The following is a 15,261-nucleotide window of genomic DNA, read 5'->3' as shown; positions in this document are numbered from 1 at the left end:
TGATTAAGAGTTAAATAATGTTAGCCTAAATTAATATACAATTTTAAATTTTTTTAATCATAAATAATTTAAAAATTTTACATTTATGATATAAATTTAAATAAATATAATTTATTGTAAAAAAAAAAAATTTTGACATATTAATGCATAAAGGAAAAAAAAAAAAAAAAACAATTGGAGCCTTGAAAATCTGGGCCCTATGAAGCACTGGGCTCCAAGGGAACCTCAGTGGCCTTTTTATTTTTTTGGGCCGTTGGTCCATCTAACAAAAGCTCGGTGGTATTATTATTATTATAATTTTTTTTTTTTAATTTTCTGGTGAATACAAAATAGCGGTTGCTGATTGCTAAACGCGCCGTTAGTCTGGAGTAAGCGGTCACCGGAGCAAAACCGCTGTTGAAGAACCACAGAGGTTTATGAGTATGGACCTGGAAGACTTCGATGCGCCGAACCAGACTCCTTCTCGAATCTCTCGGTTCGCGCCCAAGTCTAAGTTCAAACCGAGACCAAAATCCGAACCGACTTCCAAACCGGAACCGCAGGAATCGATTCCGAAGGCTGAACCAGGAGAGCCGGCGGCGTCGAAAACGGCGACGCCGGAAGTGGTGCCGAGAAAATTCGAAGGAATCGAAGTGCCGCCGCCCAAGAGCGATGTTTCGGCTTCGAATGGCGCTGTGAAACTGGAGGTGGAGCCCAAGGTCGAAGCCACGGAAGAACCAAAAGGAAACGATCCGATGGAAGAAGACGCCGCCGAAGATACAGTAATCCGAGAAATCGATGTCTTCCTTAATCCTAAAATCGATGACGAAACTCAGGTCTGACATTCTCTCTGCGCCTCTGTACAATATTTTTCTTCATCATTTTCCTTTTATTTATTTATTTACTTATTTATTTATTTATTATGTCAGCTATATGTACTGCAATATCCTTTGAGGCCGTGGTGGCGGCCCTATGAATTGGACGAGCGTTGTGAGGAGGTGCTTATGATGAACTAGTCGATATTTTTGTGAACTCTCAGTTCTATGTTTTCTTTTTATTATTACTGTTATCTTTTAATTTATAGGTGAGAGTAAAGCCTGCGAGTGCGGAAGTGGAGGTTGATTTGGCTTTGGATGTTGATTCCAAGAATTACGACCAGGAGTTCGGTAGCAAATTGAGGATGACAAAGCAGGTCTATTTCTAGTTCCGCGTTGTAGTCAATGGTCGATTTTTAAAGTGTTTGTTAAATATTTATAATCGATTATTTCTTGTGATGATATGTGCTTGAATTTTTTGGAATAAAATTGATAAGAAAACCTTGAAATGTAAACATACATATATATATATATATATATATTTTTTTTTTTTTTTGAGAACAAAGAGAGAAAGTTCCTACAAGAAGAATTCCTAGCAATAGCTAAAATGATTATTGTTTTACGCTTAAACAACGTTTCCTTTTTTCTTTAAAGTTTTTTTTTTTTTTTTTTTTTTTTTTTTTAATAATAAATAATTCCTAGATTGAACCAATGCTTGATACAAGTTATTCCTTAAGTTTCCACTAGATACACGCTCAAACACCAGTTTTGTTAGTAGAGAGATAACTTTAGTAGAAACAATTTTTACATCGTATATACATTTGTCATTTTTTGTCAAGCAATTTCTCTTCTTAGAGATGATCCTTTTTGTTCTATAGATAGTGCTTTCTTGAACATTTAGATGGATAGCTCAATGCTTCGGTCCAATGTCTTACCGATGTTAGTACTATACTTCTAGACCTCAACAACAATTTCCTTGAGGTTCATGTTTTCATTATTTGGCGGTCATTGTCTTATTTCTATTGTTTCTTCCTTTTTTTTTTTTAAAGATTAAATTAGGTTGAGTTTATTCAAATATCATGCCATTTCGCTGTGTGTGTTGCTTCTAAACTTGTAGAAGGCTTAACATAGTTTTACATTTTATTTATTTATTTATATATTTATTTTTTTTATAAATTTCTTTAGACTTTGTCTTGCTCATGGGAGCCACCTCGCAAAACTGGCTATGCTATTGGTGTTTTGATGGGTAATAAGGTATTGCATCCTACATTATCCCTTTAAAAGCTTTGCATACTTAATTTATAATCTGGATATGGTTTAACTTGGTTAACTATGCTTTGGTAGATGTGCAAATACTTTTAATGCAGTTGTTTATGATTTCAGTCCAGAAGTTGCTTGTTTCATGTCACTAAGGTTTTAACTTTTTCATGATGATGCTCTCTTGTGTAACTACATTCCCAGACGACCGTCAACTCAGTTTCTGAATTCCGGGGAGCTATCTTCTCTGTCAACATTAACCTTTTTATAATATTAACTTGAGAAATATATTTTACTAGTTTGTATATCTTCTAAGCGATTGGCAGATTAGTATTACAGCCAACTTCAAAATGAGATGATAGATGTATAGAATAGCTCAAATGATATTCAATTTCGGGGTCTAGTGTCAGTATTTTCGCCAATAGGTTTAGTTTATGGTTTTAAGGTGTTTCTTAGCATCTGATTCACAGTAGAAGGTGGCAACAGTGCATCAAAATTATTATTTTGGTGGAACTGAACCCAGCAGATTAGATCAACTGTGCAAGTTATTTCTGCTGGTTTGAGTATCGTGTATTTCAGGCCCAAGCCAATTTGTCATAGAAACTGCTTGATAAGTGCATGATCATGTATTATTGGTGGGCCGAAATTATGCCTTTTGTTTTCAACTAGTTGTATATTAAGATTTGTGTTTTTATTGCAATTTCAGTTACTGTTCTGTAGCCTCATATTTCTGAAGTATATGCTTGCACACAATTTATGTCACTTTAATTATTTTGATTCCTTTGATCTTTAAGCATTGTAAGAAGTTTTCTCCATTTTCTTTATCTTGCAGTTACACCTGAATCCTATTCATGCAGTTGTACAGCTTCGACCATCATTGGAGCATCTAACGTGCCCTAGCTCAAAAAGGAAGAACAGTGTCACGGGGGATGCAGATGATACTGTTAAACTGGAAGAATCTAGTCAAAGGAAGCCTATCGGATCAAAGAAGCAGGTATTGCTTTTTGTTTTTCCATTTCATGCTACATTTTTACAGTCTAGTGCATTATTATCTAGACTTGCAGATGATATCATGTATGCTAGTGAGCTGTGTCGAGTATATTCAGGATTAGAATCTAGCTTGCTATGAAATCGAACAGTTGTATGTCATTGAAATGTCAGCTAATTTGTTCTTCCTCTAGTTGGAGATACCATCTTATGGAATAATTACCTAAAGTAAATGATATGTTATGGTGTTACCGACAGGTTTTCAAATTTTTAATAATATTTCTACCACCTTGTAGCAGAAGAAATAATACAGGCTTTTGTAATTTCAATTTTGAAGTCAAATATCATCACTTTCTTTCTGAACCAGTTCATAGTTATACTATTGTTTTCTGCTGATATATGTTAATATCTAACAATTGAGAACCAACTCATGTATTTTGTTTCCGTCTCTTCTTTGCCGCTTAAAAAGCAAGTGCACTCTTCAGTGGAGCAGAAAACTATAGATGAAGAGGTATGATCATGTTGCTTTTATAATTCTTCTAATTTTATCATACTTTTGCTTGTTACCCATTTCTCTGTAAGCATTCAAGACGTTAAGCGGAAATAATAGTTATTTGATGCCATTTTTACCAGTCTGTAATTGGTCGGCTATCTATTGCATATTTGGTTCTCTTATTTCTTTATTATAAATTACTACAATTAATATCTACCTATCAAAAAATGCATACAATTGCACTCTTAGTATGTACTTTCCTCTGCTTGAAAAGTTAATTCTTTTGTCATCTGATTAACTATAGTGTATCAGAGCTTTTTTCTGGACCATATAAATTCAGAAGTCCTTTTTTTCAATGAAAGGTTATACATTTCTGTATCAGGAAGCATTTTGACTTCTTTTTACTGTTTCTATAGTTGTATTGATTAATTCTCTGCCCTGGCATTCTTGATCTTTGGCTTATAGAAGCACGACTCTACTGTAAACCACAATTCAGATGTTTCATGGTTCAAATTTATATGATTATTGAATCTGTATGCTTGAAGGGAATGCATGCTCCCCCTTGTCATGTTTTTGACATACACATCTTCGGCACATACATCTCTGTTTTCTTTATCTTTAAATAAATAGAATTTCTTGGAAGCTTAATAATCTTAGAATCGATCAGGTTGGTTTGTTTATGAGAATGCAGCATTCCTGTGGTTCTTTAATTACTGTTCTAGATACATATTAGGTGCCTGCTTTTTATTGAATAAGTAAACACTGGTTCTTCCTAGGCATTGTTTAATTGTCCAGAAAAAATAAACATGATTGGCTCGCAGCTTTGACCACCTTTATTGACTTTTTATTTGACACACATCATTGCACTTTTTTCTTCCCGTTTTATTCCAAAATTTTTTCGAAGGCATGTGCTTTCCTTTTATTAAGTGACTTTATTGGACAAGCTGTGCAATTGTGCATATCATAAATATGTAATAAATAATGAACTTATCATTCAATAAAGTTCCTGCGTTTCTATTATATTGTTAATAATTTGTTTTGCTTCTAAATCATCTGTCTTACATGTTTATTGTGTTAGCTATTTTGCTAAATGCATTAAGTGATTTGGCTGGAGATCCGGTGAGATGCAGGTGATATCAAAATTGCTTTAACTTTTGAAAACAGATGTACTTACATTCTTTTTATGTAATTCTCACTGCCTCCTCATGTCCATTCATATACCAGTAACAATACGCAACCAACATGCAGTGAACTTTTGTTTGTTGTGATAAATTTGTTCTTTTGGCTTATATAAATTCAAGATCTTTAAAATGTTTTTGACTGCTTGCTATCTTTCCCTTCTATGCTTTTGATTGAATGACTGCATTCTTTACTGGTTGCTTCTGTAATCATTCAAAAGTGAAGAACTGACAATTATTTGTTTTATTATTATATTTTTTCCCAGTGTTGGGTTCCTCTCAAGTACCATGGCTCAGGGAGTGAATTTTCATCTAGATATTTAGAAAGAATGGTGGCACAAGAACGTGCACCCTTACAATTCACACTGAACCCGTATGTTACGTTATTTGTTTATTGATACTTATTTTCTTTAATCACTTCGCTTTCTAAGTCTTGCACGTTGTTTAAACTTTAAACGTTTTTGAAAGTATTAAATATGTTGCATGATTTATTTATTTGTACTTATTTCCTTTAATCACTTCACTTATTAAAATTTGCAAGTTGTTCAAACTTTTCTGTATGCACTATATCTGCAAATTGTATGATGTTTGAATTTTTCACATTCTTGCAGGTATGACTATATTGACTCTCTGTGTCCTGGATCAAACAACAATGATGTTAGATCCAAAGGTCCTTCAAGGAGGTATAATCATATTGATGTGGAACCTGCACCACATATTCTTCCTTGTTCAGCGTCTTTATTATGGTTTCCATCGATCTCATGAATATCTTTATTTATTGTATTGTGTTGCTTTTGCTATGATCACTACATTAATAGAAATTGTATCAAATTATATTCCTGATTGCAATATCATTTTTAAATATGTGAAAGGAAATTGTTTCAGGTTGTTGCTTTCACTACCTCTGGAAGAGCGTATGCAGAAATTACTTTCTGAGGTTTGTTCCATCATACTTGCAATGCAAAATTTTATTATTCTGATTATAAGAATTTATGGTAATCTGGAAGCTGGTCATACTGCATGTGTGTGTGCACGAGTTCACATACTGTGATTAGTCTGTGAATGGTTAGATCTGCTTGACTGGTCAGTTACAAAGCGAAAGTGCCATATCTCTCTATCTGTTAGCTTCATTGTGGAACGTCATAAGTGCCATATTTTTCTTAATAATTTAAAAGCTCTACTTATTTAGGTTAATTTTACTAAATATGTTTTTTCCTATGTTTTTAAGCATTTATGCATGGAAACCACATGATTTGCTGCCACATAAGATATCTGCTCTCATCCCTTCTTGGGTAATATATGAATTTCTAAAATCTGTCTGTCCCATTAGGTAATCCGACCATATTCTCTTGTTTGGCATGTTGCTAGAACAAGATGAATTCTTCATGCTAGTATCCTTGTTGCATAAAAGGAATGGCATTAGGAGTCTCCACGTTTTACACCTGTGGTTTGGTGTCAATTATATTGTAGACAATCCCAAGGATAAAGTATGACTGTATAAGTCTTATTCAAATTTAATTAAAAAAAAAAAAAAATCTGATGGAAAGATAGTACATGAAGTTTTAAATTGTCTATTTAAATGTTATGAAGCTCGAAGTTAGTCTTTTTTAATTTTAATGACTCATTTAAATCCTGTGCTGTGAAGTTGATGCCAGTTTAGACACTTAAACGAGTGCTCTTACAGATTTGCTAACAAAATAATGGTGGCGAATGCAGTGTTGTTTAATATTCAATATTGCAAAGTTGCCTTGTAGGTGCCACTAGGATTTTGGGTTTCCTGCTCTAGGTTGTGATCTGCTTATATATGTTTCACACCGAGCCGAATGTACTAGTGTTAAACCATACATAACAGCATTGTCATCATAATCTTACATTACAACTATTCATAAACACCACAAGGAACCAGGATCTACACAGACCCGTAGCCTTCCTGGATTCTAACAGAGCTTGGGAGTTACCATAGCTAATGCTTTTCATTATCTGAACTACGGATCATTTTCTTATTTGATCAGAATAGATATTGCAGTACAGAAAATACCTATTTTTGCCCTTTCCTCAACCAAACCATGTATTCTTTTGAGCGTGCTCTAGCAACTCTTTTCAACAGACTATTCTATTTCTTCTTCTGTATTAATTCAAGATTTTGTCTTAGGGAGCTGCAGTTCACAAATTCAATGCTCTTAAGCACTTTGCTCCTGATTGCACTGCAGAAGCAATTCTTGATGTTCTTCAGCGTAATGCTATATTAGTGCAAGGCCTCTGGGCTCTCAAAAGTCGATTGCTATTTCCATTGCCAACTAAAGAGAATTTCATGCAGCGAGCTGCTAGGGATTATGTCCTTCTTTTATTTAAGAAAAGTCCTGTGATTAGCTTTTCATTGTTGAAGGTTCCTCCATCTCTTAAAAATTTTGTGAACAAATTCCTCAATATATTTGCTACTGAACGTCCTTCCGTTAAAGATTGGAAATTTAAAGAGCCTACAGATCAATCATTTATAAAACTCTACCCAGATGTTGTTGAAAAGCAAGAAGAGGTTTGGGCGGAATTGGAGAGAATGGTTATGAAGAATTTTGATGATGGAAAATCTGTGCATAGTGCAAAGAATGCCAGCATGACCAGTAGGCCTGGAAGACCATCGAATTCTGATAAAGGTATAACAAAAACTGTAACTGTTGTACCCAGTGGTAAAACCGTTCCAGATGATATTCGAGAAGCTCTATCAACAAAGGTTCTCCCAAAAGTGATTCAAGACTACAAGGTTTGCAGGTATTCTATCAAACACTGACACACCTTGACTGCATTGTTAAATGTTTGTTATAAGTATTGCTACTTTGGTACCATTTTTAGTCTTTTTGCATTTCATGAATTTTTTTCCTCTACTAGTTTTATCAGTTACAAGAATTTGAACAGGTTTTCTCTATATTTCTTCATAGGTTACTATGCCATTTATTTTTTACTTGTTTTTTTATATATTATTTTAGGTTAATTAGGTGATATTTCTATTGTCCTGTGAAATAAGAATTCAATCTCAATGTTTCCCAGTCTCAATATGAATATCTAGGTTTTCTTTATTATTACTACTAGTCCCTAAAAATTTGGATATGGTGGATTAAGTTTATTTGTTAGTGTTTTACTTTATCTTACCCACTTTGCATATGGTACCCATTTTACTTTCTACATATGGAACAAAGATTTGACAATCTTGCTGCCTTGACTAATAGTAGAACAATACTTCACCTTCTTGCAGCTTTCAGCTGATATGCCAAGGTTTGCGTGATTTGGCACTTACCAAATCAAACCTCCCGAAGGTGGATGCTAGAATTGTAAAAGCAGCAGAGTATGGTACTGATTGTCCTGATGAGCTGCGGAAGCTTGTAGATCAAGTTGCAGTAAACATTCATGGTGTATACGTTGCCAAATCATCATTAGATCACCCGCAGTATGATCCATTGAGGTTCAGTATTTCCTTTACATAAAAATTATGATGAAATCAGTTTCCTGATACTTGCTGCTGCTCATTTTGCTTTGCCTTTGTTTTAACAATACTGTTATAATGGTCAATTAGGATGACGGCAGTGTTGTAATGATGATATTTTATGCCGTAAAGATATTTCGCTTTCCTTTTATATTATAAGCCTGTCCTCGCAGGAATATTGTAATTGATCTTCTACGTCAAAATGGGCCTAATGCAAAACTGAAAAAAGCTGAAGTCTTCGACGCTGCTAGGAAAGCTTTAAAGCGGGAGGTCTCTAGCAGTGAATATAGCAAGGTTAGCTATTAAAACTTGTTTCTTTGGCTTCTTTTTAGGATTCCTTTTTTATAATATTCCAGTATAAGACCTTCTAAGAGTGTGTAGCACAAATTTGGGTTACATAAAATTGTTTTCTTCGTGGCTTAGTTCATTGGTTGTGTAAAACTCATTCCGGTACTTATATTAACTGATGAAATTCGTTGGTTCAGGTCATGAATGAGTTTTGCGTGTTCAAGGGTTCACTATGGACGTTGAAGAGTGGTGATGGCCGTCCAAACGTGTAGCTTTAGATTTCTAGTTGGAGAAGATTCAGTCTTGCTAGCGTTTAAAGTAAACTTTTTGGCTAACGTTTGCTGTAAATTTAACGGTATTTTTGGTGGCGTTTGCCTAGCCCCTAAAAGTAAGGGCCCAATATGCAATATGTCATATTAATTATGTGCCATATCTTTTATCTAATCATAGAAAATAATTATTTTTTGAAATAGTAAATTTTGGTGGTGGTGCACTGTTATTTTTGTATTTTTATTGAATAGAACAAAAAAGTTATTATTAATAAAAATAATTTTTTAACTTTAAAACTAAAAAAAAAAACACAAATTATTTTATAAGAATAGTTTTAAGCAAAAACGAAAGCATGTTCAAAGCGTATTAGAAGAATATATTTGTTTTAAAGGAGTTGGATAAGTCAGCTTTTAGAAATCGTTGTTATAAGAATTGTTTTACCATCAAAGGAGAGCGATGATTCAAGTTATTATCATCTTTTTTTTTTTTTTTTTTTCTTTTTTTTTTAAATTAGAGTAATTTTTTTTAATAAACATAAAAATATTATATTAAAAAATCAGTTTTTAAACTCAAAAGAGACATAAATATAAAATTATGTATGATAATAATATTATAATTATTGTCACAACTGTGATAATAATATTATAGTTATCAAATTAAATTGGTTCTGATCGGTGGATTTATTCTAAATGATGAAAAAAATATATTAATATTATAATCAAAAGTGAAAAAAATAAATCTTTTTTCTAGTCTTATTTTTTTCAAAAGGAAAAAAAATGTAAACCAAGTAGGAGATGATTTGTTTATTTTATTTATTTATTTGCCCTTTATTTTAAGTTCGAGATGAGACAGATGCTGAGCATTAACTTCAGCAAGAAAAAAAAAAAAAAAAAAAAATATATATATATATATATATATATAGATATCAAAAAAAAAAAAAAAACCCCCAAAATTATTGTTACCAATTTATCCAAACATTTTATGGTATATAAGGGGTAAATCCAGTGTCGCAAGCCCTAGAAATCTCAAAGCTCTGGGCTAGTGCATAGTCTTTCACGTTTCGCAGACAATCTCTTAGATTGACGGTCGCGAAGGGCGGTAATAGCGATAAGTTCTCAAGAATCTCACAAAATATGGCGGATTACGAAGAAAGATACGAAGGAAATGGAGAGGACGTCGACAACTACGGTGGTGGTGGTGGTGGTGGTTCCACTCCCCACCCTCGTAGTAACAGCCATGGCGTGCCTGACGATTACAATGAATCAAAATCTCAGGTAGACGTACAGTTACCCAGAGATTTGCTTGTACGGACACCTTTTGTGTGTGTGCGCGCGCGCGAGCCTTTGGTTTTATACGATTTCGTAACGACGATATCTTTATTCAGCCCTTAGGTTTTTACTGGATTTGATTTCTGTTGAATTTTGGATGCTTTGAATTCTAGGGTTTTTGATGGGATCAGACCAATTAATTGTGATTCTAGGGTTTTAGAGTAATTTAATGATGTTTCTGTTCTGTTTTCTCGTTGATGTTATTTTGTAGATTATCTTTTCATAGCCGGTACTAACTAAATTATAAGGTTTTGAAAAGAGTGTTGTTATGATTAACGTGGGCTAATGCTTGTGAAGTAGCATATATCTTTCCTGCGTTTCTCTTGTATCTATGTTAGCTTTTCCCTCGAATTCTCGTGGTTGAGTTAGCCTCTTTACTTTTGATTATTATGAATTGTTAATAGTTGGTTATCTGTTGCGTGATGGTTAGCACTGGACACTACATTTACCATATGCTTTGCATGCATTTCGAAAATTTATTTTGAAGTCATTATTCTTGTAATTGTAACCACTTTACGAGGAAAATAATTTTAGGTTGTATATTTATTTGATAATGTATTCCTGTCTTTCATTCACGCAAAGTTTGCTGATGTGTTTGACGAACTGTTTTGCAGCATGGTTCTCGTGATTATGAGAGAGAGTCTTCCAGGAGCAGAGAAAAGGAAAGAGAAAAGGGAAGAGATAAGGAGAAGGACCGCGATAAAGATCGAGAACGAGATAGGGACAGAGAGGGGAGGAGAAGTAGGGACAGGGAGAGGGAGAGGGAGAGGGACAAGGATAGGGAAAGAGACCGAGACAGGGATAGGGATAAGGACAGGGACAGGGAGAGGGACCGAGACAGGGATCGTGATCGACATCACAGGGATCGCCACAGGGACCGAAGTGAGAGAAGGGAGCGTGGAAGAGATAGGGATGATGATGATGATGAAGAATTTTACCGCAGCCGTGACTATGACAGGTAATACATATGAATAATGACAATGTATTACCAGTTTGTGTAATATTGATCAGGTTTTTAACTCTTCTAGAATCTTGACACTTTGGAATTCTTTTCTGCTACTTAACTTTTTATCAAGTTGATTCCTATTTTAAATTTAGTCAATGAATTTCTTGTTTTTAGTATTATTTTTGAATTTTCCTTGGTGGTGTTGATTTTGTTTAATGTTTTCTACAGACGAAGGGATTATGACAGAGACAGGGAGGATAGGCACAGGCGCAGATCATCATCACGCTCAAGGGGTAGATCTGAGCATAGATCCAAGTCAAGGTCACGTTCTCGGTCACGCTCAAAGAGGTAGGTTTTGGCTTGTGAGAGACTTGTTAATGCCCTTTTTGCTAGTTAAAGTATTGAAACAAACTTGTTTTGTGTAATCTAGGAAATTTATGTAATATCTTTGGGCCATTTTGGATGCTTCAAAATTTGTAACCTAACCCTGTGTGGTCTTCGACTTGTTATTTTACAGTTTTGTTGTACATTTACAAAAATGTAATTTGATATATGCTGGAAGCCTGAAGTTTTATCGTTTTTTAATAGTGTTTGTAAGCTATTTTTAAGTGTGTGATAATACTCGGTGTGTTTCTTTATGTTAACTTTTCACTTTTATATGCTCTTGGGTATCCTAACATTTTATACTCGCAGCAAGAGGATTAGCGGTTTTGATATGGCACCTCCGGCTTCTGCAATGCTAGCTGGTGCAGCTGCTGCAGGTACATTTATCCCCATAGATTTAGGATTGTTATATTCTCTTAACTGCTTTTTCTTTGTTGGAATAGTGTGGAAAGTTCGTATCAAATTGCATGGTGTTATTTTGGTAAGCTATATTTTGTTCCTTCATTCGCACATATAATGAAACAGTCTTCTGTGGATGGGCTATAGATTTTTTATTGTTTACTTGGTGAAATAATTCTGGGACTGAGAGATCTTTTTGGTTTTCTCTTGTGTTTGGTGTTTGTTTGTTTGTTTCTATGTCTTGTCTTTTGTTGTAAGAAGGCAATGTTGGGCTACTTGCCCCACTGTGCTGACAATGGGTGTGAGCCGACTTCTGTAGCTTTAATGTACAAGGGAGAACCAATGCACCGGTTTGATGGATCTTGTTCGTCTTCAACCGGCAACTATTTCCTTTTTTGGTAGTCTTACAAATATTTCCTCCAGAACTTGTACATGATGTATTCTTTTCATCTTCTTTGATAAAATATGCTATAATGGTTAGGATTTTTAATCTAATGAATTCACATGGCGATTGAAGTGGCAGGAGTCATCATGTACTTAAATCAAAAAGACCTAGAAGTTAAAATTTGAGTATGTTTTGAATACTGAAGAAATGATTTATTCTTTTTGCAGGTCAGATTCCTGGGGCTAGTCCAACCATTCCTGGAATGTTTCCCAACATGTTCCCTCTTGCGACTGGTCAGGTAACTTCATCTCCTGATCCCTTCATAAATTTTGTCATATATTGATGATTGTTTTTTGATTTTCATTTTTTAATTGTTTGCAGCAGTTTCCAGCTCTTCCTGTTATGCCGGTTCAGGCAATGACGCAGCAGGTTGTCATAAGCTTCCATAAGTTTTTGGTTATTATTATTATTATTTATTTATTTATTGCCTCCAATCTTTTTTTTTTTTTTACATTTAATATTTTAAAGCTTATAAGTATCTTTTGTGTCAGGCTACTAGGCATGCCCGGCGGGTTTACGTTGGAGGGCTTCCCCCTACAGCAAATGAACAGGTAATGCTTTTTTGTCTTGACTTCTAATAAAGTGTTCTTTGTGAATTAATGCTCATTTCTTTTGAATTTATGTTTACCCAATCCAAAGATTTTGTTTGAATGAATTTCATATTTTTGGAAATCTATTTGATTAAGCTGATTTTATTATCCATATTGATCTGATGCGTGTCTCTTACAGTCAGTTGCCACGTTTTTCAGTCAAGTTATGGCTGCAATTGGAGGAAACACTGCTGGTCCAGGTATGCATGTGTGTGTATATACACACACACACACACAATATATATTTATTATAATTGTTCTTTCATTTTTACATGATTTGAGTTTCCTGCCTTTCATCAGTATTCATTTATGTTGTTGTGTTTGTTCAGGGGATGCGGTTGTAAATGTTTATATTAATCATGAAAAGAAGTTTGCTTTTGTGGAGATGAGATCTGTTGAGGAGGCAAGCAATGCTATGGCATTAGATGGAATTATTTTTGAGGTACTTTTTTCTTCCCTATTCCATTAATCCAGATTGAACATTTTTCAGCACTGATGCACATGTACATTTCATCTGTTTAACCTTTTTTATGGTAAACCATACAGGGAGCCCCTGTTAAGGTGAGGAGGCCTAGTGATTACAACCCTTCTCTTGCTGCAACGCTTGGTCCAAGCCAACCCAATCCCAATCTGAATCTGGCTGCTGTTGGTTTAACACCAGGTTCTGCTGGTGGGCTTGAGGGACCTGATCGCATTTTTGTGGGGGGGTTGCCCTACTATTTTACAGAAGCACAGATCAAGGAATTGCTCGAGTCTTTTGGACCCCTTCGGGGTTTTGATCTTGTGAAAGACAGGGAAACTGGAAACTCAAAAGGCTATGCCTTCTGTGTTTATCAAGATCTTTCAGTTACAGACATAGCTTGTGCAGCTCTTAATGGAATCAAAATGGGGGATAAAACACTCACTGTTAGGCGTGCTAACCAGGGTGCTAACCAACCCAAACCTGAGCAAGAAAGTGTACTATTGCATGCGCAGCAGCAGATTGCATTGCAGGTAGATTGGTTTTGTTATCTTTTGGTTATAGTATTATCATTTGTTTTCTTTATTATGATTTATCTTTTTATTTTGTTATATGAAAAAAACTCTATTTGGGCTATTCTTCTGCAGAGGTTCATGTTATTACAACAGCCTGGTGCAGCAGCCTCCAAGGTTGTATGCCTTACTCAAGTAGTTTCTGCAGACGAGCTAAGAGATGATGAGGAATATGAAGACATTGTGGAAGACATGAGGCAGGAAGGCGGGAAATTTGGTCAGTCACCCATTTTCAGAACACGATATTCTTCGTTTATTTAATTTCTTAAAGTTTCTTGGTAAACTGCATTTCATTGCATGTGTATTGATTTTGTTTGTGTTATATGTTTCTGTTTTACAGCCTTTTTTGTAGTCCCACATTCTGCTAAATGAGAATCAGGCCTAATACAGACTGAAGCCCCACATAACTTTCTAACTAAGATTTTTACCTTGGGTGACTTTAGTTTATTATTGCTAGACTATCTGACTTGTAAATTTTGTTGTTCTGCAGGGCCATTGGCAAGTGTTGTCATCCCACGACCACTGCCCGATGGGCAACCATCACCTGGAGTGGGAAAGGTCTGTACTAATTTTAATTTTTTTAATATTGTAAAGATTTTCAAGATAACCCTCCAAATTATCATACTAATGAACGGATTTTTAGTTTTTCTGCTGGCTGAATAGATTTTGTATTTTCAGGTGTTTTTGGAGTATGTGGACGCGGATAGCGCTTCCAAAGCTCGCGCGGGATTGAATGGTAGAAAATTTGGTGGAAACCAAGTAGTTGCCGTGTTTTATCCGGAGAACAAGTTTGCTGAGGCGGACTATGATGGCTAGTTAAGGCGGACTCATCTTTTATTTGTCGCTTTAGGCGATAAGACAATTATATAGTATTTTTGAATCGAAGAAAATATTAATGAATTTTAGATTGACACTATATTTTAGTTGTCTATTTTTCTTGCTTTTCTTTGAATATAATTTGGCTTTTATGCTTAATTGAAGGGATTTAAATATGAAAATTATTATTATGAAGGGATGCCTATTACCTTTTAATGAAAAAGCCATATTTTCATAAAAAGAAGATTATCGTCCTTGAATTTTATAGTGATTTGCAATTTGTTGGACTTTTGCGTTTGTTACCTATGTCGTTGAATATGAAATATGTAATTGTGCTGCCTCTTAAATTTTGTGGAGATTCGAAAGCTGAGTGCGCATGGATAAAATCTAGGTTTTTTCATTTTCACCGCCATTATGAGTTGGGTATTTTGAAAGGGGTTTATTTTAGATGTAAAGTGTGGTAAAACAAAAGTTTAGGGAGATGGGGAAAGCAAAGTATTTTCAGCTTATTATTTAATACTAGCGTAAAGTATATTTTTGTACCTTAATTAATTATTTTAACAGTATAAAATGCTCAGG

General features: G+C 34.6%; 2 protein-coding genes across 10 annotated transcripts; both read left to right on the top strand.

Moving 5' to 3' along the window:
- The first annotated feature begins 311 nt into the window (after positions 1–311).
- Positions 312–8,949, top strand: LOC107424857 (uncharacterized). 2 transcript variants are annotated; one of them, XM_025076534.3, is made up of 13 exons: positions 312–815; positions 909–977; positions 1,064–1,171; positions 1,980–2,048; positions 2,884–3,045; positions 3,508–3,549; positions 4,976–5,082; positions 5,321–5,392; positions 5,595–5,646; positions 6,862–7,475; positions 7,957–8,148; positions 8,358–8,478; positions 8,670–8,949. In XM_025076534.3, the coding sequence occupies exons 1-13, from the start codon at positions 417–419 to the stop codon at positions 8,742–8,744; spliced, it is 2,082 nt and encodes a 693-aa protein (XP_024932302.3). In that variant the 5' UTR covers positions 312–416; the 3' UTR covers positions 8,745–8,949. The 2 variants fall into 2 exon arrangements, with proteins under 2 accessions (XP_024932302.3, XP_015890226.3); XM_016034740.3 differs by having other exon boundaries at positions 313–815; positions 7,957–8,163.
- Positions 8,950–9,724: 775 nt separating this feature from the next.
- Positions 9,725–14,782, top strand: LOC107424850 (splicing factor U2af large subunit B). Of its 8 annotated transcripts, none has more exons than XM_016034729.4 (13): positions 9,728–10,016; positions 10,685–11,028; positions 11,245–11,364; positions 11,710–11,777; positions 12,412–12,482; positions 12,569–12,613; positions 12,736–12,795; positions 12,974–13,034; positions 13,164–13,276; positions 13,381–13,827; positions 13,942–14,083; positions 14,357–14,424; positions 14,545–14,782. In XM_016034729.4, exons 1-13 carry the CDS (start codon positions 9,876–9,878, stop codon positions 14,680–14,682), a joined length of 1,818 nt encoding a protein of 605 aa, XP_015890215.3. In that variant the 5' UTR covers positions 9,728–9,875; the 3' UTR covers positions 14,683–14,782. The 8 variants fall into 8 exon arrangements, with proteins under 8 accessions (XP_048335415.2, XP_015890215.3, XP_015890214.3 ...); XM_016034728.4 differs by having other exon boundaries at positions 12,566–12,613; XM_048479458.2 differs by lacking the exons at positions 14,357–14,424; positions 14,545–14,782 and adding an exon at positions 14,207–14,350 and having other exon boundaries at positions 9,725–10,016; positions 12,566–12,613.
- The last annotated feature ends 479 nt before the right edge of the window (positions 14,783–15,261 follow it).

The sequence above is a fragment of the Ziziphus jujuba genome, chromosome 7 (genome assembly GCF_031755915.1).
Source record: "Ziziphus jujuba cultivar Dongzao chromosome 7, ASM3175591v1".
In the NCBI taxonomy this organism is placed as follows: Eukaryota; Viridiplantae; Streptophyta; class Magnoliopsida; order Rosales; family Rhamnaceae; genus Ziziphus; species Ziziphus jujuba.
The sequence above is the reverse complement of the archived record's forward strand: the minus strand, read 5'-3'. Positions and strand labels throughout refer to the sequence as shown.